The 26,981-nt window shown below is 38.0% G+C and overlaps 2 protein-coding genes across 5 annotated transcripts in view; one reads left to right on the top strand and one right to left on the bottom strand.

Annotated features, from left to right (window-relative positions):
• The window catches only part of SPTLC3 (serine palmitoyltransferase long chain base subunit 3), a 175,456-nt gene that overhangs the window by 94,695 nt on the left and 53,780 nt on the right, over window positions 1–26,981 (bottom strand). For all 4 annotated transcript variants that reach the window (XM_033185591.1, XM_033185590.1, XM_033185592.1 and 1 more), the window contains 2 exons: window positions 6,430–6,584; window positions 4,356–4,504 (listed from right to left, as the gene is read on the bottom strand). In XM_033185591.1, coding sequence (XP_033041482.1) covers window positions 4,356–4,504; window positions 6,430–6,584 — 304 coding nt within the window. The remainder of the gene's footprint in view (window positions 1–4,355; window positions 4,505–6,429; window positions 6,585–26,981) is intronic.
• On the top strand, window positions 4,546–5,435 carry LOC117068446 (coiled-coil domain-containing protein 84-like). Its single transcript, XM_033185596.1, has one exon. The coding sequence runs from the start codon at window positions 4,574–4,576 to the stop codon at window positions 5,054–5,056; it is 483 nt and encodes a 160-aa protein (XP_033041487.1). The 5' UTR covers window positions 4,546–4,573; the 3' UTR covers window positions 5,057–5,435.

The raw sequence follows: 26,981 nt of genomic DNA on the forward strand, positions 1-26,981 counted from the left end.
TAGATTTTTTTTCTGTTCAGGAATTTCTTGTTTATATTCTATTTAAAATTTTAGAGAAATGGATAATGAACTTTATAAATGCTTAGCAGCATCTGTGAAGATAATCAGTTTATTTATTAGCTATTTCAATATTTTAAATGATCTCCTTATTGAAGTATTATTTTGATCCCTGAATAGAATTACTTGATTATGTTATTCTGTGATTTGAATGTACTGTTAGTCTTAATGCCGATTTTCATATATAATACATATATTATTATATTATTACTTATAAAATATATTTATATTTTCTTTTTATATATTTATAAAATATTATGTTACTTTGAAAAATATAATAGTTTTATAAGTAATAATATTATTTATATTTTATATATAAAATATATAAAGTAATAGTAATTTATACTTTTCTGTTTATCAAATGCATGTTTGTTAGATTTGGAGATCAAGGTTATGCTACCTCAATGGTTGTCAAGTGTGGCTGCTTACCCAAATCGCCTGTGGTGACTTATTAAAAATACAGATGTTGGGCTTGGGGTGGTGGCTCCTCCCTATCATCCCAGTATTTTTGGGGCTGAGGCAGGAGGATCACTAGAGGCCAGGAGTTTGAGGTTACAGTGAGCTGTGATTACACCACTGTAATCCAGCCTGGGTAACAGAATGAAACTCTAACTCTTTAAATAAAAAAAAAAAAAGTACAGACAGCTCGGTTCAATAGAAATTACTCTTTCAAATTCTTTTCTGTTTTTAACTTTAATAATTCAATACTTTTGCTTTTCCTTTATTCTTTGCTATGTTGGTTGCCCAGTTTACTAGCTTTCATCTTTCCTGCTTAGTAAGGTAAGACTTATAGTTTCCTCTATCTACACAACTAGCTGCTTCCCATACTCTCATACCTGTTAGTTTGTTATTAATTTTTAGCTTTATTTCACAGGATTCAAGAATGTGACTTATGTAGGTTCTACTTTTTAGAATTTCATGTGGTTTTCTTTTTTTTTTTTTTTTTTGAGACGGAGTCTCGCTCTGTCGCCCAGGCTGGAGTGCAGTGGCCGGATCTCAGCTCACTGCAAGCTCCGCCTCCCGGGTTTACGCCATTCTCTCGCCTCAGCCTCCCGAGTAGCTGGGACTACAGGCGCCCGCCATCTCGCCCGGCTAATTTTTTGTATATTTTAGTAGAGACGGGGTTTCACCGTGTTAGCCAGGATGGTCTCGATCTCCTGACCTCGTGATCCGCCCGTCTCGGCCTCCCAAAGTGCTGGGATTACAGGCTTGAGCCACCGCGCCCGGCCTCATGTGGTTTTCTTTGTGGCATAATATATAGTAGATTTTTATGAAAATTCAATGAGGATTTAAAAAGGTGAGGTATAGAGGTAATATGTTTTAAGGTTTAGCATTCAATAGATAACTATTAAATTAACAATTAGTCATTAACGATTACATTGTTAATGTCTTCTATATCATTTATTTATTTACTTTTGGCTTCTTTATTACTTTATAAGTCATTAACCTAATTATTACTTTATAAGTAATAATAATACCATTTCTATTTTATATATAAAATGTATAAAGTTATAATAATTTATACTTTTCCCTTTTTTAAATGCATTTTTGTCAGATTTGGAGATCAAGGTTATGCTAGCTCAATGGTTGTCAACTGTGGGAGACACCTTATAGTCTCCTATTACCATATCATTTTTTTGTTTTTTGCTGCTTCATTTACATGGAATGTAAATTGACCCATAAAGTAGCCAAAGCCTCCCTTAATTTTGTATTCCACTATTTTTTAGTTCTACTCTAAAATAAGCAGTAGTATATAATTTCACATCTTGAAAACAGCATTTGCACTTCTGTACAGATGTGTCTGGAAATATATCATTTCCAGCTGTATTTTGGGGCTCGGTTTTAACATTTATAGGTGCAGGGTTGGCAAACAATCTTCCTCCACGAACCCTCCTTCTAGGCTCTTCCTTTGCTGCTCCTTCTACTCACGCGACCACCCTTTTGAGCCCCTTTGGTGGGTGCAGCAGGGAGTGGGCACTAGGTACCTGGTGGGACCTATCTTTCTATTTTTCACCCTTTGAAATAATTTTAACTTAATATTGTATATTTTTAAATTACAGCACATAGTTGAATTTAGGTTTTTGGCCAAATCTCAGTCTTTTTCTTTTGATAGACAAATCTCTTCCAGGTACATTTTTTTTGTCAAAACAATATCTGTTATTTATGTTTTAAGTGATTGCTTGTTATTTCCTTTTCTGTCTTTCCTTTTTTGTTACATGGATTTTATTTTCCTTTTTCCCCTGGAATATTGAAAACTATTTCTAAAATCTCTGAGGAGTTATTTTTTAGTGATTAAATGTTCATAAACTTGTAGGTTCTCAAGCAGCTATTTTGGTTACTAAAAATTGTTGAACTTTTAGCTTTCCAATTTTCATTGTTAACCCATTTGTACTGTTAAATATTCTCTTAAGACACGTTTTCCAAAAGTTACCTGTGTTCCTTAGAATAAATGGCTTTCAGAATTGTGCTACTCCTAATTCTTGCATGCCATGTTAAGATTATTATTAATGTTGCAGAATACTTTAAATATCCCCTCTTTATTTATTCATTTCCTGACTGACTGCTTATATTCGTGTTTCAGTCATTCTATTTGCCTAAAATTAGTGTGGGTGGCTTCTCTTTGAGTCTTTCACTATTTACTTGAAAAATGTTAAAGTCCTTTTCTTAGAACTTGACATGGAGCGCTAAATGAAATGGAGAAATATTAAAAACTGGGCGATTCAGAAGGGTGAGTAGGTGGAGAAAGAACTCGGGCTGAGTGCAGTACCAAATGGGGCCTTCATTTCTGCCTAGTTTCTTAGGGTTTGCTAAACCTGCAGAGTCAGGGACCCATGTTCCATATCTGGCTTCCCCTGTAAGTGAACATTGTCTGTATCAAGCAGTTTTCCTTCAGTCTCTACCGCCTGCATAGGGAGTGTTCTGTCTCCTTGAGTTGGGGGATTGTTGTCAGAAATGTGTCTTCTGCCTGGTCGTTAACAACCCTGGTATTGGGTGTCACCAGCACCAGAGGAAATATCTCAGATGGTTACTGACCCTGTGCTCCTTATGGCTAGGGGTACTCCTCCAGTCTCTGCCCCATCTCCAAATGGGGCATCACAGGTGGCCCAGTCTTTCTAAGTGGAGTAAAGCCCCCCATTTTCATCTCCACCCTGTTAACATCTCCAGCCCTTATGCCTCAAAATGAAGATAAGTAAGATTTTTTTTTAAAGAAATCTGTGCACCCACTATTAACTCTAGAGCTTTAGCCAGTGAATGTTGGGATAAAAAGGTACCTACTTTGTTCAATGTGAATTATTTGTTGCACAAGTCTGAATAATTAAATTGTTTCTAAAACTCTCTGCTAACTGGTTATCTAAGAGGGACATGTGGTTCATAATTCATTAACATGATAGTAAATCCCTTTTTAGTCACATTTGCCTCCAATTCTTAGACAGACCTAACCGACCTGGTGAACCTTGAACCTTACATGTGTCACTGGGAGGGAGAAGTGCTGTAGTAGAGAAAGCTGAGCTAGACCGGGAATTAGGTTGGTTATTTACCTTCCTTAAGTACATCACTTAGGTGCCATGATCTCAGATTCTTCCCCTAGAAGATGAGAATAACACCATCTGTGCTGCCTACACAGGTGTTTGTTTTTTTTGTTTTTGTTTTTTTGAATAAATGAGCCTTCTCCCTCTCTCTCCCTCTCTCTATCCTCATGCCAAGAATTGAAAAGCACTATGTAAGAGCAAGCTTGCATTATTCTTTCTTCCTGAATTGAAGAGGAGTGGGTTTCCTTCTCACAGATGTTACTCCTTTGAGTAAAAGAAAAACATTTTAGCTAAAAGGAAAATAAAGAGGCAGTCTGCTCATCTGCTCCACCTGGTCGATTCATTCATTTGTTCAATGCAACATTACACAAGTCCAACCCCTCTTCTCACAAAGTTTATGTTTTAGGAGCAGAGACAGGCCATATACAAATACAAATACAAGAACATTTTAACCAGTGATGAACATCATTAAGAAAAGTGGAAGAAAGGGCAGAAAAGGACCAGCTAGAGGAGGCACAGTGTTGCTATTTTAGATAATATGGGCAGGAAAGATCCATTTTTGTCTATTCTGGAGAACTGAAACATGTAATTAATAAACTGCCTGGCAACAGCCTAATGCTTGAAATTTCCCCAAATATCTCTTTTTCTTTCTATATTGCATGACACCTTTTTAAGGCACACAGTCCAAATATGATCTAGATTTGAGAGGCAGGCACAAGGAATCTGAGACCTAACAGGAAAAAATTTCAAAACAGTGAGTGTACATACCCATTTCATGCCTGGTGCTGGACACGCCTGTGCCATACACCTCTAAAACATCCTTTATTGTCCTCATAGACTCATCGTACTTGGCTGCAAGACCAAGGAAGTTATAGGAGCCCATGTTGATGACATCTTTGATGACTCTTCCAGTAAACCTGCAGGGAAACATGTAAATGAGCACACAATCCTTTCCCCAGGGCTATGCGTGATTCAAAAAATCCCTGATGGAAGGTTTGGGTTCCTATGAAGAAAAAGAGAATGAGGTGACCAAGGAGATGGCAGCTCAGATCCGTGAGGTGGAACAGAGCTGGCAGGAGGTGGTTCAGTCTGTCCTAGAAGTTGGTTTCCCTCAGAGGATCCAGACCCTCTCAGCCAGTGTCAGACCCAGAAGAGGGTTCGTCAGTCCCTGGAAGCTGGAAAAGGATGAACAGCCAAGTAGCTTCCAGCTCACAGCAGCCCTCCAACTTGGACCTGCCACAGCTCCAGGACTTGACTGGATGGAGACAAGACAATCTCCGATATTCATTGGTCATCAGGATATACCAGGAGTTGGTAACATCCACTCAGGTGCCACACCTCCCTGGATGATCCAAGATGAAGGATACATCTCTGGGAACCAACGAACAAGATTGCCCTATAAAAAATTTATTAAAGAAAAGGAGAAAGTTGAAGAAACTTTCCCCAAGCTGAGTTGGGGCCAACTTTGATCACAGCTCCAGGACCAGTGCAAACTGACTGCCCTCTTTGGACCACGTCTGGAATAATGGATACTGCTGGTAGTTCAAGCATCAACTCAGAATTGAAGCTGCAGCAATGAACAAGCAGTCATATTTAAAAAAAAAAAAAAAAAAAAGCTAATCATTCCCAGATGCTCTACCAACTACCATGAGGCTAAAAGTAAAATCAGCAAACTCCTACCCGCTATTATTCCTTCCACCAAGTTCATTATCATTGTCTTTCTTAGGAGACAAATATACCCATTCATTTGATTTAATAAAGTCTTATTTTTCCAAATGTAAAAAAAAAATTATCCTAGTGCTGGAGAGGCCTTAGGTCTGGCCCAAATCATATATTTTCTTTCTTATTAACTTGCACTGTTGTCACCATAAAGAAAAAAAAAAGAAAACCTTGTCATTTGAAGCAATTTGGATAGAACTGGAGGCCTTTATATTAAATGAAATAAGCAAGGCACAGAAGTCAAATATCACATTTTTAAAATCTGTAACATGGGAGCTAAAAAGGCATATCCCATGAAGGGAGAGTAGATTGGTTGTTACCAGAGGCTAGAAAAGGTAGGGAGGAGGGGGAGAATTTGACTAACAGGTACAAAGATACGGTTTGATAGAAGAAATAAAACTCAGATCAGTAGGGTGACTGTGGTTTATAAAATAATGTATGGTCTATTTTAAAATAGCTATAAGAAAATAATTTAAATGATTCTGTCATAAAAAAACAAATTTTTAAGATGATGGATGCCCCAAGTACACTAATTTGATCTTTACAGTTTATATGAATGTATTAAATTATTATACGTACTCCAAAATAATGTACATCTATTATGCAAAAGTTGTTACCGAAAAATGGTTTTCCCTAAGAGAAAGGTAAATCCATGATGAAGTTGGGCAGAGCGTTGGAGAAAGACATCTTGAGCCATGGATTGTTAGTTAGCCCTGATTTTCCTTGGGCATTTATTTCCATGACACTTATGCTCTGGTTTAAATTCCAGCAAGAGCCTTCTAACAGAACGAGAACCATAGTCATCACTGTCTCATTCAGCTAGAAGTAGGAGAGTAGAATTTGTCAATAAAGCTGAAAGGGATCTTCCTGGCTGGCTTGGTGTGTTCTACACCTTCTGACACAGGTCTTAGGTTAATTATAATCCAAAAAGCCACTCTGGCAGCTGCTGAATTACTTTACTGTGCCTTCCTCCCGTGGCATCAGGAGGGCTTGCAAAGGCATAAATGATACAAAACCAATGGCTCCCATGCCTTGTTTTTTTCAGATTTGTCATCTAGTGCCCATGCTAGGATTTCCTTGAAAGGATTTTCTTTTCCCGAAGTCCCCCAAGTGGCGCTCTCACCTAAATGTCCAGTTATAGTCATCCGACACCCTCTCCATCACGTCAAACAGAGGCCCTGGGGCACTGCAGATGGGCCGGTTCCAGTTGTCTCTGATTCGCATGTAAAGGTTTCGTGTATAAAAATTTTCAAAGTCTTGATACAGTGGTACAAAATCCTGTTAGAACAAAGGTAGAAGGTTATCTTTGGTTCTTTGCTTTCTGGATTTCACTTACAACTGAAGAAGGGAAGATCTGGAAGAGCTATGGAAATAACACATCTACAGATGCAAAGGTCAGTAGGTGAGCAAAGGTCAGTAGGTGAGGGAAGTAAATCTGTGAGGCCAAAGAATATGCCTTTTAGTGGGGGAATGGAAACGTGATGAATAGGGGTAACAAAGATGTCAGTGCAATACAAGCATGAGAGCAAGTGGTGACAACAAATCCCAGCAGTTTCTCTAAGGGTAACACAGATGTCTATGTCCAAAGCAGTTTCGTTGGGGAAAAATGGTTGAGATGATCATGTGTTTACAACTTTTTTGAACATGAATATATCCACTCACTATGTTTTTAGAAGTGGGGATGAACTTGAACTGTTGGACCTGCTGGCAAAACTGCTGTTGGGGGGTGGCTGGCTGTTACATGACCCAGGGCTTGGAAACTGATCAGTGGAGCTCGTGGAGGCAATAGGCCTCTCTCACAGCTGAGGTAACAACACTGAGTTGCTGTATAAAGTGTAATCCATGACTAAAGAGATCTGCAATCTAGCTGAGGCTTAAAGGAAGACATGTCTAATGTTATCATTTGACTCTTAATAGTTCCCTCTTCCAGTTTGGAAAAAAAATTACAGCTCATTGCCGGCCCTCATTTAATTTTACATAAACATGCTCTTTGAGGCTGAAGCAAATCTGACTGATTTTCAATGTGAAAATAAAATATAAAAACTGTTCTTGGAGTTAGTTCTAAACGGAACTAACATCAGAATCATCTGCATCAGAATAATCTATTTAGGAAAAATCAGATTCATCAAATGAATTGTTGGCCAATGACGGTTCAAGAATGATGCTAACATCACACATAGGAATGCTACGTTTTCTAGGATTTGACATTTTCTGTGAGCTAGAGATAAATTATGTAAGGGGAATTACCATTACTAAAAAAAGATGCTATAAATAGAATGATGTCTTTTGCTTTCAAAGTTGATATACTGCAGCAATGCGAAAATAATACAAGTGAGATATTAATAGTTCATGGCAAAGTTTTCTCAGGATAAATGCTGCAGACTCAAGATTCTGCTGCGAGTATTCTTGGAGCAAACAGGAAGAAAGTTAATCCAAGGCAGAAAATGCAACAAGATTCTCCTGCGAGTATTCTCAGGGCAAACAGGAAGAAAGTTAATCCAAGACAGAATATGCAATAACTGTGGTCTAAGCCAAGTACTTTGGACATTTGTGGGATTAGAGTAGGAGGGAGAGTCCCACCTTGTTGGAGGAATCAGAGAAGCTTTATGTAGGAGAGTCCCTGGCGATGGGCACCAAGGCAGAATGAGATTGTTATGGGCAGGGATGCTTGGGGAGTTCTCAGGAGAGTGGGTTTGTATGCTGGGAACGTGGAGTGCATTTGGGAAGAATGAATAAGAATAAAATATAACGTGTACGCTGTCACTCTTTGCTCAGAACTTACAATGGCTCCCACCTCACTCCTGATTTGACGTCCTAACTCATATGGCTTTAGGTTACCTCTCTGACCCCATCCCCTAATGACTCCCTACAGTGTGGGTGAGGCTGCAATGTCAGCTGGGCACAGACAGTGGGAACCTTGAGCACCTGAAGCATTTGCAGGAAGAGCTCATCATTTATCCTGCAGGTAATGAGGAGTCACTGAATAATTGGGAGTGAGCGTTCTCCTTCTTCCTCCTATGCTCTTGGAGCACTTGGCTCTCCTTTCCGTTATTAAATGGAGCTGATTTCCTGAAGGAACAAGGAAACCATGGGGAGTGCCTTTGTGGATGACCTTCTTATGCTACTGCTTTGCCCACTCATTCTCTGCGCTGGTTCATTGCAGAAGATAATATAGAGAATAGGCAGGTTTTGATGGCAGATGGCTACACCCAAGCCACAGACTGTTCCATCACTTCATCCTTTGGTCCTTGGTGACAATAGCATCATTTATTGGGGAAAAACTATAATTTTTTTGTAGGAAAGAATGTTCATAAGCATATACTGTCTGAATTTGAAGGATGGTTGGGCAATTCTACATTTAAAAGTCTCACCTTGAATGCATTTTCTTTAAGTAGCTGTGATGTAGGTTTTGTTAAAATTTAAAGCTCCAAGTTTCTGATAATCAATTATACTCTTTATATGTCTTTCTCACAGGGAAATAGACTTATTTTTGAGGCTACAAGATTATATAATTCTAGAAAATTCATTCTCAAACTATTTCTTCTTTGATTCAATACATTTTTTCAGACTGTTTACTGCTTTGTGAATTATTCTATATCCCCAAATGTTGTTTCTCTATTTATAATTTTAAAAGCCTTATTTGAAATGATAACCTGTAAACTCTTTCTATCATGAGAAAAGAGAGAAGTAGGTGTGAAAGTAATACTTCTGGACTATGAAGAGAATTATAATTTTAGGTTTTATGACAAATCTTACCCAAAATAAAGTAGCAGTTGGTTTTGGAGAGAAGGAGACAAGAACCAAAATATTCTGTCTATAAAATTAAAATTAATTTCAGATTTGGAATCACAAGATGCACAGGGCACCAGGGCTAGAGGGGCCACTACAATCACAGAGCAGGGGTCCCTAACCCCTGGGCTGCAGACAGGTACCAGTCTGTGGCCTGTTAACTGCACAGCAGGAGGTGAGCAGTGGGTGAGTGAGAATTACCACCTGAGCTCTGAGCTCCACCTCCTGTCAGATCAGCGGTGGCATGAGACTCTCCTAGGAGTGCAAACCCTATTGTGAACTGCACATGCAAGGGGTCTAGGTTATGTGATCCTTATGAGAATCTAATGCCTAATGATCTGAGGTGGAACAGTTTCATCCTGAAACTATACCCCTTCACCCCACCTGGCTTTTCGTGGAAAAAAATGTCTTCCTCAAAACCAGTTCCTGGTGCCAAAAAGATTGGGGACTGCTGTTTTTGAGCTCAAACACCCACTCGACCCATGAGGAGAATCAGGCTCAGAAAGGTGCGTGACTTGAACTCTGGTCAGCCTCGGACCTCACCCACTCCCCTAGACAGAGACTTCAGAGTAATTTCTGTCATATCTAGCTTCCCTCCAAAACACCGGTGATGACAAAAACCCTGACCCATGATATGGAAAACGAGGGCCAGCAGGTTGCCAGGCTATATATAGTAGGAGTGTCCTTTAGTCATAGGGAATTTGGCGTTGGCTTGAAAAAACAGCCCATGGCTTCCCAGCCCATGCCACATGTGGATGCATTGTCATGGCCACCTAAGAGAAGGCCGGAAAATACTTCATCCTGTCTAACCTCTCTGCCTCCTGACTCAGGGATTCAGAATTTGTACGTATGTAGAAATGGGCAGCTGTCTCTTCACTGAGATAAATGTTTTGAGGGCAAGATATAGGGATTCTAATATATTCCGTGGGGTCAGAAAAGGCTTCCTTCTAGGGAATAATCTTCATGCTCAATAGAAATTTTATAAATTAAGTACTTGCAACTCCCCTGCAAAAAGGAAGGGCTAGTTGTTTTTTTTTTTTTTTTTTAAAGTACTCAGAGTTATTTCTTTGTGCATGACATAAACATTAACCCAGATCTGATATACAAGGTCAGTAACGTACATGTTTCTGAGAGGGCCAATTGAGTTCAGAGACCTACTTAGAAGTAAAGATATGATAGGTGAATGAACTGACTTGCTTTTGGGCATGGCCCTCTTCTTCTCCCCACCTGCGAGGTTTCCTGTCTGGGTGTATTTCCACTCCACCCCATTCCTTTAAACAGCCAGGAGTTTTCTTCAGGAGCAGACAACACCTTCCAAAGGTCAATGTCCTCTAGTCCCAGAGAAGCTTCCCACAGCATTTTAACTAAACCAGAAAATGAAGCCTGACTTGATATTTCAAAAACAAAAGCATTGCAATAGGATGTATCTTTATTTATCTATAAACTTAATTTGTCATTTGGCTTACCATCTTTATTTTGCTTTCTGAACAAATGGCTAGACGTGATAGAAAATACCAGGCCATAAGGACACAATCATTTTGGAGAATGGAGTGTAGTAAGAGGTGAGTTAAATCTAAAAAGACCCACAAAATAGTATTATGTCTTCTGCGATGTCATAATCTTTATTTTTCAACCTTTATATTTGTACTTAAATTTATAATTTTCCAAGTGTTATAGATATTTCTATCAAATTTTTATAGATAAGTTGATGGAAAGTCAGGAAACTTGATTGGACAAAATAGAAATTATTAATATTTCCAGTTCCCAAACCATGCCCTTTCCAATAAACCCTGCTACAAGGCTTGATGCTTGTATGAAAGTGAAAAGAGTATATCCATAGCTCATTGTTAAAACTATTATCAAATTTGGAAGCGTATCTCTTGTAGGGTTAGAAAGAATCTTTATCAAACACAAAGTTATTCATTTGTATCTATATTGACACTTCAGTTCTTACTGAACACTGTATTTTATATAATTGTCCTTTTGAGAGCCAGCTGTTTCTAAGGCAGAACGTGGGATAATAACAAAATATGCTTAGATTTTCCTTTTCATTGGTAAGGGTAACTGTATTTACAGTAGTTCTTCGAAGTATAAGAACCTAATGTAAAGATGGCTAAATTTAATTTTTATTCTTAAAGAATTAGAGATATTGACTAAAGATGGCAGACTCAGTACTTGTATGAATCCTACCACTCTTCTAAAAGTTCCATGTAAATAACAATAAAAAATAGATACTTAAGAAACAAAATAAAGTTGTAAATGCCCAGAAAGAGCATCAAGAGTGTCATCAATGCATCAGAAATGCAGAAGAATCACAAAGACAGATATAAGTAAGATCTGATCACTGGGGAAATTAAACCACAGGAAACCATGGTTCCAAATATTTGCAGAGAAGACTGGCATGGATGTAAGCTAATAAAGGCAACTTCAAGTTGAGAGTGCAGAGCTATAACAAGCTGACATTCAAGGTGAGGGCACATCCCTTCATCTTCTTCCTATTGGGCTAATAAATAAGAAGTGATAATATTTGCCACAGGACAAAGCTCTGTGGTGGGCAACAAGAAGTAGAGGGAAAAGCAATGCCCCAATGTAGAGAAATGGAGAGCCCACGTAACAAGAAGACAATCTATTGGCCCTGGAAACTCATCCTGTTCCACTTCTACAGTCACTCAAGATAGGTGAACATGAAAAATAAATAAATATATATGTAGAAGTGACATTTTTATATAAACATAACAGAACAATGTGCCCATTTAAAGGATAAACAGTTCAAAAAATAATGACCATGACAAAAAGGCAAATTGATAAGATAGAATATTATATTGATGATTTTTTCATAAGACAGTGAAAAGAACAAAGAAAAGAAAATATAAAGGGAAAGTCAAGAGATATATATAGGGCAGATTCAGAAGAACAAACATCTCTCTAATAGACATGGCAAGACTGAAAGGAGGAAATTAAGGAGGAAAGGAAGAGAAGGAGGAGAGAAAGAAAGCAAAGTATAAGAAGGAAGAGAAGGGAGAAATTTCTAGAGATGAGGAAAGATTTGAATTTTAAGATATAAAGAGTTCATCAGGTACTTATTAAAGCAAATACAGTTTCACACTTCATAGAAGAGAATAAGAATCAGATTGCTTAAAACTTGAACTTAAATTCTGTACTCTTCCAAGTCAGCAACCAAATAAAAACAAATACACATATTTTTCAGTATATGCAAGGAGTCATAAGGTTAACACCCACAGACATTTTCTGTAATAATTGAGAGTGCACTACCTAATTTTGAAATATACTACAAAGCTACAGTAATCAAAACAGCATGGTACTGACATAGAAACAGACACTTAGGCCAATGGAACAGAATAGAGATACCAGGAATAAATTCATGCATTTACAGTAATGGATCTTTGACAAAGGCGCCAAAAACACACACTGGGGAGAGTCCTTTCAATACGTGGTGTTGGAAAAATTGGATATACATATGCAGAATAATGAAATTGGATTCTTGTCTCATACTATATACAAAAATACACTCAAAATGGATTAAATACTTAAATGTAAGACCTGAAACTGTAACACTATTAGAGGGAAACCTAGGGAAAAATCTTGACATTGATCTGGACAGTGAAGTTTTTGCTATGATCTCAAAACACATGCAACAAAAACAAAACAAAACAAAAAACCAAAAAATGGAATTGCATCAAACTAAAAAGCTTCTGCACAACAAAGGAACTCATAAACAGAGTGAAGGGGCAACCTATAGAATGGGAGAAAATATTTGCAAACCATACGTCTGGTAAGGTGTTATTACCCAGAATATATAAGGAATCCAAACAATTCAGTAGCAAAACAAACAAACAAACAAAAACTTGATTAAAAAATGGGCAAGAGACCCAAACAGATATTTCTCAAAAAAGACATACAAATGACCAACAGGCATATAAAAAAAAAAAGGTCAGCATCACAAATCATCAGGGAAATTCAAATGAAAACCACAATGAGAAATCACCTCATATCTGCGAAAATGGATGTTATTAAAAAGACAACAGATAACAAGTGTTGGCAAGGATGTGGAGAAAAGAGAACTCTTGTTCACTGATGGTGGGAAGGTAAATTGATGAAGCCATTATGAAAAACAATATGGAGGTTCCAAAAAAATTTAAAAATAGAACTACCATATGATCTAGCAATCTCACTTCTTGGTGTATATCCAAAGTAAATGACATCACTATCTCCAAGCGATATTTGCACTCCTGTGTTTATTGCAGCATTACTCACAATAGACAAGATATGTAAACAACCCAAGTGTCCATCATAGATGAATGGATAAAGAAATATGGTATATATACACAATGGAATACTATTCAGGCTTAAAAGAGAAGGACATTTGCAACAACATGGATGCACCTGGAGGAGTTTATACTGAGGGAAATAAGAAAGACAAATACCATATGATCTCACTTCTGTGTGAAATCTAAAAACATTGAAATCATAGGAGCAGAGAGTAGAATGGTGGTTGCCAGGCCTGGGGTCATGGCGAAAATAGGGTTGGGGGGGATACTGGTCAAAGGGTACAAAGTTTCAATTATGTAGCATGAATAAGTTCTGGAGACCTAATGTACAGCATGGTGACTATAGTTAATAATATATGGTGTACTTGACATTATTAGGAAAGTAGATACTAAATGTTCTCACCAAAAAAAGGAAGGAAGAAAAAAGCTAACTGTGTGAAATGATGGATACGTTATTAGCTTGATAGTTATAATTATTTCAAAATGTATATGTTTATCAGAGCACCATATTGTACACTGAATATTTATAATTTTAAAAAAGCTTGAATTTTTTAAAAAAGTAGTAAAAAATGCATATATGTTAAAAGAAAAACAACTGTACTAAGTATAAAAGGAGAAATATTTAAAATAAAAAATAAAAATAAAAGAAGATATGAATGTAAAACATAAATATGGCAGGAATCAGTTTAAACATGTAATTACAGTATTATAATAGATTGAACCATATGGAATTGCCAATGTTTGACTATTTTTAACCTATCAAAACAGTAATTTCATATGGTTTAAATAAGTGTTAATAGAATATATTATTAAAATACAACTTTTTTGTATTTCAATCTATTTGTTGCTTATAAGAGACATACATTTTCTGGAAATGCTGAAGATAAAAGAAAGAGATGGCTACTGAAGAGAAAAAAGGTACATACTAATTAATAGAAGGTAAACTAGAATATAAGGTAAAAAGCATAATAAAAGGAAAAAATCCACCAAGAACTATTAGAACCAAGGACTTTTATGTTTCTGATAGTTACACAGAAATACTTCAGGAAAAAAAAAATAAACCCTACCAAATTTACAATCACAGTGAAAGGCATTAACATACATTTATTTTAAAAAAAAATTCAGTAGAGAAAAAAGTAAGTTTAGAGGAGTTAAATATGACAATTAATAAGTTTATTATAATAATAAATCTCAAAGATATTATATGTACAGTTTTTCATGTTACCCATGAAAAATTCCAAGAAATTCCAATGCAACTATCTGAGAAACTGTGAAGGAGGGAATTTATTAAAGTGGTAGCATTTGAGGTTAGAATATAAAAATAACAATTGCTTTGCTATATGTTATCAATAGCTAACTGGGAGATGGTATGGGAAAAAGATAATATTCAAATTATGTCATGATTAAAACATTGTGCTCAATAAGAGAAAATGGTAAGACTTTTATAAAGAAAATTATAAAATGTTACTAAAGAACGTAAGAAATACATAAAGAAAAGAAGAGACAGATTTCTGAACAGGAAGACTGCTATGAAGACATCAAATTTTCCAAAGATAACCTGTAGATTTAATGAAAATGGCCAGTTTTTTTCCAAATTCTATACCTCACAAGCTAATTCTAAAGTATATACAGAAAGAAAATCTTAAAGAATTATCTAAAATCTTGTAGAGGTACCCAAATAATAGAAAAACAAGTCAACATTTCATATAAGTGAGTTAAAAATGAACTATTTAATCGCACTCTGTGGCTCACGCCTGGCCTGTACTCCCAGCACTTTTGAGAGACTGAGGCAGGCGAATCTCTTGAGGTCAGGAGTTTGAGACTAGCCTGACCAAGATGGTGAAACCTCCTCTGTACTAAAATAGAAAAATTAGCCGTGCGCGGTGGCACATGCCCGTAATTTCAGCCACTTGGGGGATTGAGGCAGGAGAATCGTTCCAACCCAGGAGCCAAGATCGTGCCCCTGCACTCCAGCCTGGGCGACAGAGCAAGACTCCTTCTAAAAAAAAAAAAAAAAGAAAGAAAAGAAAAAAGAAAAGGAGAAAGAAAAAAAAAAGAACTATTTAATTAATGATATTGGGGAAATTATTAGAAATATCTTTTAAAAAATTGGGCAGGTGTGGTGGCTCATGCCTGTAATCCCAACTACTCGGAAGGCTGAGGCAGGAGAATCGCTTGAACCCAGAAGGTCGAGGTTGCAGTGAGCCAAGATCACGCCACTGCACTCCAGCCTGGGCGAAAGAGCAAGACTCCATCAAAAAAAACAAAAAAAAAAAACAAAAAAAAAAGAAAAAAAAAAGAAAGAAAAGAACTATTTAATTAATGATATTGGGGAAATTATTAGAAATATCTTTAAAAAAATTGGTCAGATGCAGTGGCCTGTAATCCCAGCATTTTGGGAGGCCGAGGGGGGCGGATCACTTGAGGCCAGGAGTTCAAAACCAGCCAGGTCAACATGAAGAAACCCCATCTCTACTAAACATACAAAAATTAAGCAGGTGTGGTGGTGGGTGCCTGTAATCCCAGCTACTCTGGTGACTGAGGAACTAGAATCATTTGAACCCAGGGGGCGAAAGTTTGTAGTGAGCTGATACCACGCCATTGTCCTCCAGCCTGGGAGACAGTGAGACTCTGTCTCATAGCACATAGAAATAAACTAGATGGATGAATAGATATATGCACTAAATGTTTAAAATAAACAGCCCAAATCACAAAAGTTCTGAATGAAACTATAGGAAAATTTTATGAACATGACTAACACCCCTCCCCAAAGAGAGAGAAAAGAAAACTAACATCAAAACGAGTAACAACAATGAAAACATAAATGTTTCCTATATATGACTGAAACATGTATGTGCGGCTAAAAAGAACGCAAATAAAGTGAGCCAAGAAACAGAATTGGAGAAATATTTAAAATATATTTAATGGAAAAATTATTGATATCAGAGCACATAGAAAGAGTTCCTCTAAATCAATTTTCAAAAAGTTTAATACAATTATGAGCAAAAGATAGGAACAGCCAGTCTGAGAAGAGTTAAGTGTAAATAACTAAAAAGTATATTTAAAGAAGTACAGTTATGATATTAATCAGGAAAATGCAAATTAAGACAAAAATAAATAATCTTCACCCATCAGATTAGCAAAACACTTTTTAAATGTTGATGATAATCAACCTACCAAGTGCTGGCAAGGAAGCATGCATTGTTGGATACTGTTCACTGGAGTCGGTCTAGGCAAGCATTTTTGAAAGGCAAATTGGCAGTATGTCTCAGAAGTTAAAATATGTGTGCCTTGGACTCAGAAAGCCACTTCTAGGAATTATCCTAGAATAAATGCATATACTGATCATGGACAAGTTATTTGTGAAAATAAACATGGGATAGTGTACCCATATATGGAGTAACATGGAATATTATGGAATATCATGCAGCTATTGAAAGGAATGAAGTAGTTCTGTATTGGCATATAAATATCTTCAGAGACAGAGTTAGGGAAAAAAAAACAAGTCACACAACAAGATGTATGATGTGATCCCATGAAGGACAGAGTAAGTACACATGAACATAAGTGTAGTTGAGTGCACAGAAGAGACAGGAAAAATGCATGCACAAAGATGAAATAATGCTTGTTTTTGTGCATTATTTCCATAATAAAAAGGAAAAAGAAGAAAACATAAGTTTAAGAAGTGGCTTTCCATTAGGGCTTGTCTTAATCCACTCATTCAAAGACTGGCTTTGTGCAAGTGATGTGTGTATGTAAATATATATGTTTCTACATTATACAAATAAAAATATATATCTTATACATATCTATATCTCTACAAATAGATGTTGGTCTCTCTTGAGTATTCACTTTAGGAGACTATGATCTAATTCTACCAGTGATTTTATTTAGCAAAATATTTCTTGGCCTTTGGTATTTTGGAGATGCTTTCTTAGCCTATGGTATATGCTCTGCCAGATACAATTGTGGACAACTTTCTCCCCTTCTTGCTTTTTAGCCAGAAGATATTTAGATCCCAGCCTGGTGGGGCAGATGGGGTATTGTGCTGGCCAGTGATTCTGGCTGTAGTTAAAGCTATTGGTTTCCTGGTGATAGCTGAGTCAGAGAGTGAGCGATGTGGGTACCCGAGGGAGGGCCATTCCAGGCAGAGGGCTATGTAAGTGGAAATTACCTGAGGCAGGCACATGTGGGTAGGTGCCTGAGGAAGAGCAAGGAGGTCCTAGTGTCTGAAGCAGTGCCTGGGAGTAAAGAGGAAGAGAAGGGATGAAGTTAGAGATACAAGAGAGGCTACGTTCTGCAGAGCCTCTAGCAGCTTGACTTGGAGGGAGCCGGGAAGATATTAAAGGGTTCTGGCCAGACATGTGCTGTGACCTGACTTAGGATTTTAAACATCACAATTAATGTTTAGTTGTGTAAACATTAATTTTACACAATTAATGTTTAAATTACACATTGTACAATGCTTGTTAGTCGAGAAGAGACTATTAGGCTCAAGGGTAGAAGCAGGGTACATCTGAGGTAAGAGGAGATGGTGGTTTGGACAAAGCTTGTAGCAGCAGGGGTGGTAAGAAGTAGTGTGATAACAAATACAGTGTATTTGGAACATAGAACTGACAGTATTGGCCTACAGATTTGACTCTGGGTGCAAAGGAAAGAGTTGAGTCAAAGCTCTTTGACTTGGAGGTTTTGTCCAGAGCACCTGGACTGATGGAGTTGCCATTTACTTACCTGGAGATTGTGAAAAGCACAGGTTTGGAGGGGAAACTCAACCCACAGTTTTGGATGTGTCAAGGCTGAATGACTGCTGATCACTGTTAGCTAGTGCACAGGTGGCCTCGATAGGAACCCAGACACCTGCCCCACAGTGACAGGTGGAAGGCCAAGTATATGAGCACAGTAGCAGGTAGGTGGTGGAGAGAGCAGGTGGATGTGCTGACCTTTTTCTATTTTCTCAATGAAATAGGAAGTGTGAGACAAAGTAACAAATGTTGGAAGCTGTTTTTTCCTCATTTCTGCTTGCCTGCATAATTTCACAAGGCCCCTGACTCTGTGATGAGGTGCAGCTTTCTAGAAAGATGCTTCGAAGACAAAATAAGATAGAGCATATGGCCCCCCACGTCTCTTCCCCGAGTCACTGTATTCCTCAAAAGATAAATTACTTCAGAATGTCTATTATTAAAAAGCCAAAATAATAACAGATGTTGGCAAGATTGTGGAGAAAGAAGGATGCTTATACACTGCTGGTGGGAATGTAAATTAGTACAACTTCTATGGAAAACAGTATGGAGATTTCTCAAAGAACTAAAAATAGAAATACCATTTGATCCAGCAATCCCACTATTGGGTATTTACTCAAAGGAAAAAGAATTATTATATCAGAAAGATATGTATTTATTGTAGCACTATTGACAACAGCAAAGATGTGAAATCAACCGAACAGTCCATCAACAGTTGATTGGATAAAGAAAATGTGGTGTGTATACACACACACACACACACACACACAATGGAATACTATTCAGCCATAAAAAAGAATGAAATCATGCTTTTTGCAGCAACAGGGATGCAATATGCAATTGTGGGCCATTATCTTACGTGAAACAATTCAGACACAGAAAGTCAAATATTACATGTTCTCACTTCTAAGTGGGAGCTAAATAATGCATACACATGGATGTAGAGAGTAAAATAAGAGACACCGGAGAGTTGGAAGGGTGGGAGGGTGGGAGGAGGTTAAGGAATGAGAAATTACTTAATGGATACAATGCACATTATTCAGGTGATGGTTATACAAAAAACCCATACTTCACCACTACACAATATATCTACATAACAAACCTGCACTCTTACCCCTTAAATTCATGCAAATAAAAAAATATAAATTTAAAAAATAAATTAAGTGGAACAATCCCCCAGATAAATAAATACATACATAAATAAATAATTAACTTTAGTTCTTGCCTTTTCCTACACATAAGATAATGTCTGATGGGATTAGTGGTTATGCTTCTGTAAACTATAACCAGATATACTTTTGCACCCAAACTTAGATGTGATTTTGCGTATACTGAATCTTTGCTACCTGTATATAAACTGTGAACTGAAATGCTGCATTGGAGCAGTCTGATAGAACCTCTCTAAAGGGCTACTCTGAGGCTCTAGGCTTCAGTCTATAGTCCTCAGGAAGACTGCTAAATAAAACTAACTTTAATTCTTTAAAACCTTTTTTTTTTTTTCTGTAGTTGATAGAAGCAAGATTATTAGCTGAAAGGAGGTACAAGAAGTGTTACAGGTTTGAGGGGAAAGGGGAAAGTACAAAGTTGCCATTTAGAACAGTCAGTGATAGAGGTCCTAAGTAACAGTGTGATTGGCAGGCAGTACCAAGGGCTACGTTGAGGCTAGTGGCCCTGAATTTGAAGGGTGACCAGTCACCATCGGGGTGGGTATCAAGATGAGGCCCTTTCAAAGCCCATGGCATTTAAGATGGATAGAAGAAAGGAAAAGAGAACCTGAGAGAGAAGAGGAGAATGAAAAGATCTTAAAATCAAGGTATTGCAGGCTCCAGGGGTGGAGTTGGGGGTGGGGGTGGGGGTGGTAAAAGAGACATTGGAGGCAGTACTGGAGAGAAGAAGCTAGTAATGAAGAATGTGTGGGGCAGAACAGCTCATTCCAATGTGCAGCCAAGGTTGTAAAGCATTAATCCGGTGTTATCAGCTGTCGATCTGTAACAGTTAACTGCCAAAGTCTACCACAATAAAGTACAGATGGGCTGAGGCCATCTTTCCTGTAAGGGATAGTAGGAGAGCTGTGCATGTGAAAGGGGATAGACACCTGGAGGTTTCAAGGGATGGCACTGCCTGCATCTGAATGCAGGTGGCAGCCGAATTTCAAATTGAGAACCTTTAGAATAGCAGCGCTTCTCAAACTTTAATGTGTATCTGTATCACCTGAGGATCATGATAAACTAAAGATGCTGGACTGGGTCTGAGAGTTCTAGTAAGCTCTCAGGTGATACTAGCAACATAACCGTGAAATAGCGAAAGAACTAACAACAAATTCCATTTGTTTAAGGAGCCTTTACCCATTCCTATGCATAGGCTAGGATAATTTTAGAGCACTGAAATAAAACATAAAAACAGCAATCATGTAGTTCTTTTGAAATTAACTCTGGGATTAAAAGGGAGATATGTAAACAACTATGTTTTGTTAAAGATTTATAGGAGGGTTGTGACCTGGCCGAGACCAAAAAGTTCTCAACCTCCACAGACCCTTGCTGGTGCCCAGACGTCTATGGTCTTTGGTCACCTCTTGATCACCTTTGTCTTCCCTCTGCCCTTAACATAGAGACTGAAATTTGTTTTGACGGTTGGTTCTTTGGGACATTAGTTTACCATCTTCTTGGTTTGCTGGGTCTTCGAAATAAGGTCACCTTCCTTGCTCCAACTCCATGTCTCTCAACTTATTGGCTGTCATGTGATGAGCAGAATGAATTTGGACTCGGTTACAGAAGGACCAACGTGGTCTCAGACTAGCAGCATTGGCTTCACCTGGGAACTTGTTTATAGCTACAGAATCTTGGCTCCACCTAAAACTATTGAAGCAGAATCTGCATTTTAACATGATTTCCCCAGATAATTTGTGGGCATGGTGAAGTTTGAGAAGCAGAGCTCTGAAACACTGATTTGCAATTTTATATGTGGATGAGAATCACTTGGAAAGTTAGTTTGACCAGCCCTCCGCTCTGCCCCACCTCCCACTAGTCAGGTTGCATCACAAAGCAATTAAATCAGGGTATTTGTGAGTAAAGCCTAGGTATTTGTACCTTTTAAAGGTTCTCAGTGATTCCAACGGGTAGCTAAGTCTGCAAAACACTGGTCTAATATTTCGATCCCATAAGTTGCATACTTATTAATCTATTATGTTCCTAGAGATACCCCAATGAAGCTTTGAGTTTTGGACCCAAGCAGGTCCATACAGGAAGACCAGTGCCTGGGCTGTCTGTTTTGGACAAGACCATATCTCATACCCAGTGACCTTAATGGACCTCACCCTTCAGAAGAAAGTTTCTCTGGGCTAATCCTGTTGTATCAGGATGCAAAATAACAAATTATAATTTATCCAAACATTTAGGTATTTGTCCTAAAATTTTCTACAGCTACAGCTTGCTGAACCTGCTTTGTTTTAGGTGGGAGTAAAAATCTCTGAATATGGGCCAGAAATGTCTGTGATTTACTTGTATTGGTACTAGGAACTATCTGGATTTAATGTGAACACAGAGTTTGTATTGGGTCCTAGGAACTAGCTGGATTTTATGTGAACACAGAATTATAATTGGTGCCATGTTATTGGGTTTTGCAGAACTTGTTTGATATTGGGACCATAGCAACTTGAGAAATGTGGACCTGTAGAGTTGGTTGCACTTGAAGTATTTTCTAAGCCTCTGATGATGCTTGACATTAATTGATTATATTTGCTGACATTCTCTTCTGGATTTTGCAAAGTTGGACTGTTATATCACTGAAAAAATAAATTATCTAGGGACTTTTGAGAATTTGTGATTCAACTCTGAAGTTGTCTTTTATTAAAACAAAGAGATATTCTTGGCCCAAAACTGAAGAGTCAAATTTAAGCAAAATATTTAAACTTTGCATCTTGTCCTTTTTGTTAGGATCTACTGATTGTTAGTGCAGTCTAACCTGAGCTTTTTAGTGCTGTCTTGGAAGGAGATTTTAATTTTTCTATTCTTCTCAGTTAATACTCAAGTGATTCAGATAAAGAGGATGATCAGAACCTTTATGTTTGGGAGCCAATTTCAGAATAATTGAGCTAGAAATAAAAAGAAGGAGAAATGAAATAGAGATAAGTTTGGGCAACACGTTAATTTGAATGGAAGGCTGTATGAGACAAGTCATCATAGAGAAAGAAAATAGTGAAAATGGATTAATAAATTATTATATTTGATTAACAAAAGGGAAGAAGAGTAAATGAGTAAAGGTGAATATAAGAACATTCATTCATGATCTTTTAAAAAATCATGATTGTTATTTTCCACCATCACTTCATGAATGCATTCTCTTTTCTGGTGTCATTTTGCTCATGGCTGGCTTGTCATGTGGGGCAGGATATTCTGCACTCCCAGTGACCAACTTTTAGAGTAGAATAATGCTCATTTCTGTTGAGAAGAATGAAATGTCATTGGAAATAGGATGTTCCATGATTTGAGCAAGAGAATTACAAATGTGCATCAGACAGCTTATTTACAGAAAGCAAGGATACTATCAGACGTATGGGACTGGGGATGGTATTAAAAGATTAAAGGGGGCCAGGTACTGTGGCTCATGCCTGTAATCCCAGCACTTTGGGAGGCTGAGGCAGGCGGATCATAGGGTCAGGAGTTCAAGACCAGTCTGGCCAACATAGTGAAACCCTGTCTCTACTAAAAATACAAAATTAGCCAGGCATGGTGTTGCATGCTTGTAGTCCCAGCTACTCGAAAGGCTGAGGCAGGAGAATCACTTGAACCTGGGAGGTGGAGGTTGCAATGAGCCGAGATTGTACCACTATACTCTATCCTGTTTGACAGAGTGAGACTTCATCTCAAAAAAAAAAAAAAGAGGAAAAAAAAATAGAAGAAGATTAAAGGATGGGCTGGGTGCGGTGGCACTTTGGGAGGCCAAAGTGGATGGATCACTTGAGGTCAGGAGTTTGAGACCAGCATAGGCAACATGGCAAAACCTTGTCTTTACCAAAAATACAAAAAAATTAGCCAGGTGTGGTGGCACGTGCCTATGGTCCCAGTCACTCGGAAAGCTGAGGTGGGAGGATCACTTGAGCCCAGGAAGTGGAGGTTTGCAGTGAGCTGAGATTGCATCACTCTGCCCAGGTGACAGAGTGAGACTCCGTCTCACAAAAAAAAAAAAAAAAAAAAAAAAAAAAAATTAAAGGGTCTGTCTATAGATAGGGTTGGGAAATCAAGTCCCATCAGAAAGATAGTGACTGCAGTTAATTAGAACCTGTCACTCTGAAATGCTAGAAGTCTCTAAAGGGGCACAAATGGAACAAATAATAAAAGGTATGCCATGTGAAAGGCACATTTACCAACATGAGTCTATTGACTATTGCTCTGGACCTCACAGAGATCAGATAGGATGGAAACCATTTATTTTGTAAAGAAAAGTAAATTATTAATTTACTCAATGCAATGCCTTTCTCCTGTGGGGTGGTTCGAGCAGTTCTTGTAGCAACAGGGGCAAGTGTTGAAGTGCAGGCTGCCATTTGATGTACGTAGCCCATCGTTCAGAGCTGATGCATCCATTCCCCTAGTTGCTAGGAACATTGGATGCTTACAACTCTATGAGGATTGCCTGGGTCTGAAGGGATCTTCCAAGATCCCTGGTGGCAGCTTCTATCAGTGAAGGAGTCAAAAGATCTAGCCCCCTTCCCTCAACTCAGATGACTCTTGAAAGGCCCTCCCATCTCCAGAACTCCTTGTGGGATTTGTTGAGGCCTTTGCTGGGTCTGCATCATCTCAATTCACTCCATCCCCTCTTTCCTTTCCAACTCCCTTCTCTCCTGAGCCATGCCATTTCCTTCTCTGCCTCACAGGTGCTGATCCCAGGAGCACACCCTAATAACCTTCCTGCATTCAGGCCACCATCTCAGAGTAGGCTTCCTAGGAAACAACTTTTCATGGGTATTTTTTTTTCCTGATAAAATGTAGGAAATTCCTTTAGAAAAGACAAGAAGATTAGACCTGCTGGTTTAATAGAGCAAATACGTTGAAAGGTTAGAAAATAGATTGCAGGTCTGAAGCCTAAGCCTTCCAAGAAATGCCACACCTGAGAAATTTACATTTGATTCAGCCTTTGTCTCAGTGCTCTGAAATGTACTGATTTATTATGCATTAGTTACTTGTACCTGGGGAGCAGGCAGATTGGTGACAAGTACTCTAGAACAATGCAGCTGGTGGGGGGAGGGGCCATGGAGATCACTGTGAGAATGCCCAAGGAGAATTCCCCTTCAAATCCCATTTTCCCAGTTACATTATCAGCTCTGCTAGGACCAGGGAAACCTGCATCTCTGGAAGCCTACTGAGTTGTCTCCTACTTGATTTAACTGTTTCTTTATCCTTTATAACTCAAGAACCTTTATGTCCTCAAAGCTGTCTGTGGCCATCATTTTACCAACAGAACCATTTCATTGTGATGGATGTGATGTTGCTATCCACATATCTGCCCAAACTAGAATTTGAGATTCCCCTATTTTCCTCCTTCTATCTTATCTTCTGTACATTCAGCCACCAAGACTTGTTGATACCTCCTAAATATTCTCTATGATTAATTTCCTTTTCCTTCCGTCTGCCTCTTTCCTAGTTCAAGCACAAATAATCTCTTTTCTAAACTACTGTTAACTTTTTTTTCTTGTCACTTTGCTTTTCGTCTTGAATTGGGACTCTGTCTCTGAAATCTATTAAATTCTCTGAAATTCTTCACTTTCTTTTCATCCTTTCTCTTTTTTCTCTATGAACTTACCCTGGAAGATGTCTACTTCCCTGGCTTTGATTCCTGTTGACATGCTGAAGATAAACTGAAGATGTTACAATATCCCACTGAGACTTTTTCCAGAGGTCCAGACCTTTAAGTTTAGCTGCCAATTCTTCAAACTCAACTTGTCAAAAACTGAGTTGACCACTTTCTCCCTCCAACTGGATCTTGCTTCTCTATTATCCATCTCAGTGAATGACACCACCTTCTGCTACGTGTCATAAACTTGGATGTGGTCTTTGAGTTGTCCTTCTCTCTATTTCCCTAGGTCAAATCAACCATCTCTAACTCCACCTCTTAAACATCTCCTGGCCTTTTCTCTTGTCACCACCCCTATTGTCACTACCTGGGTCCCAGGCCAACCATCTCACCTAGATTTTTTTAAACCTGTATATCTGCATCAGCCCCTTAATTTCTTTTTTGATCTCTTAGTTGTCTTTCCGCAATCCATTTCTCATAAGGTAGAGAGAATTATCTTTCTGTCTACAAATATGCATTCCTTTGCCTGAAGTCCTTCAATGCTTTCCCATTGTTCTTATAATACATGTCCATGGCTTATTAAAAAACCCATTATAGTCTGGCCCCTGCTTGCCTCTCAGCAATCTTTCTCCCCACATACTCCCACTCTCATTCACACTAGGTCATTGGAATTCCGTGGTTCCTTGAATGCACAATGCTTTCTCTAACCTCTGGACCATCTGGCTGCATATTCTCTCTTCTTAGAGACTCCTTTTCCCTCTTGATTCACCCTTTGCCTTACTGTTTACTCATCAGCATCTAGATCCCAATTTAGCTTTCTCTTTCACCCAGAAGTTTTCATTAAACACCAAATCAGGTTAGACATTTTTCTTTGCTCCCATGGTGTCCTGTACTTACCCCTGCTTTGTCTTTTAGCAAATTCTACTGCTGTTTTATGATTAGCTTTCTGAGGGCAGGAACTGTGTCTGCCTTGGTTATTCTTATATCTCCAGATCATAGCACAGTGCCTGGCACAAAATATATGCTCAAAAATAATCCAACTTGATTAATGAATTAATGCATGTGTTGGCACAAGCAGTGCCTTCTTTTGAGAATGTTCTCCTTTGCACCTTTGCCAACTTGGCAAACTCCTGCTCACCATTCAAGCCCCAGTATCAATGTTTCTTGAATCCCTAAGGGAGTCACAATCCCTGTGACCCATATCACAATCTTCCCTCTCATCATCTTTTAGGATATTATTTGCTTGTAAGTCTGTTTGCCCACCAGACTTCAAAATCTCTAATGGCAGAAACTGTCTTGTCATCTGTGAATATTAGCACCCATTATCTGGTATAGAGCACATGCTCAAATGCTTGCTAAAGGTTGGAGGGATTATAATAATAAAGCTGGGTCTGATTTTTGTCTGAAGATGATACATTTGACTTAATATAGTTCCAAATAATTCCACATAGTTTGTTCATGAATGTGTCCTGTAATAAGTGTTTCTCTTACCATGGGTACTAGTTGCTAAATTATAGGATTTTCTCAATTCCTTGAAGTTTGTATCTTACCAGTGTTCTTTGTTTAGATGTTTTCAAGTCTCCATCTCATGGAATGATCCATGCCCATATATTATTCTAAACTATTTTTTAGAAAAAAGAGATTCATAACATCATAAATCCTTTGGACCGATTTGGAAAATGCAATGCAGGATCTTTGCAGATGTCTGAATATTTTCTAGGCTGTCCTCCAGTATTGTGCAAAAAAGAGATCATGTAGACTTTTACAGACTAACTATCTAAAGTACCTAGATCAGTGATTCTACACTATGGGTGATTTTGTGCTCTTTGAGACATTTGGCAATGTCTTGAGGTATTTGAGTTGTCACAGGTATTTATGTGAGCGACAGTGGCTAATCTAATCAGTGGATGCTGTTAAAATTCTTTTAAAAAAATTAAAAATTCTTTAAAAAATTATTTAACAGCCACAGATGCTGTTAAAATTCCTTTTTAAAAAAAAACTTTTGTTCATTAAAAAAATGTACAAAGGGAAAATACAAGATACAAACTGGCATGTTTATAGGTTGCAGTACA

This window comes from Trachypithecus francoisi, unplaced genomic scaffold, assembly GCF_009764315.1.
Source record: "Trachypithecus francoisi isolate TF-2019V2 unplaced genomic scaffold, Tfra_2.0 Lachesis_group21, whole genome shotgun sequence".
Classification (NCBI taxonomy): Eukaryota; Metazoa; Chordata; class Mammalia; order Primates; family Cercopithecidae; genus Trachypithecus; species Trachypithecus francoisi.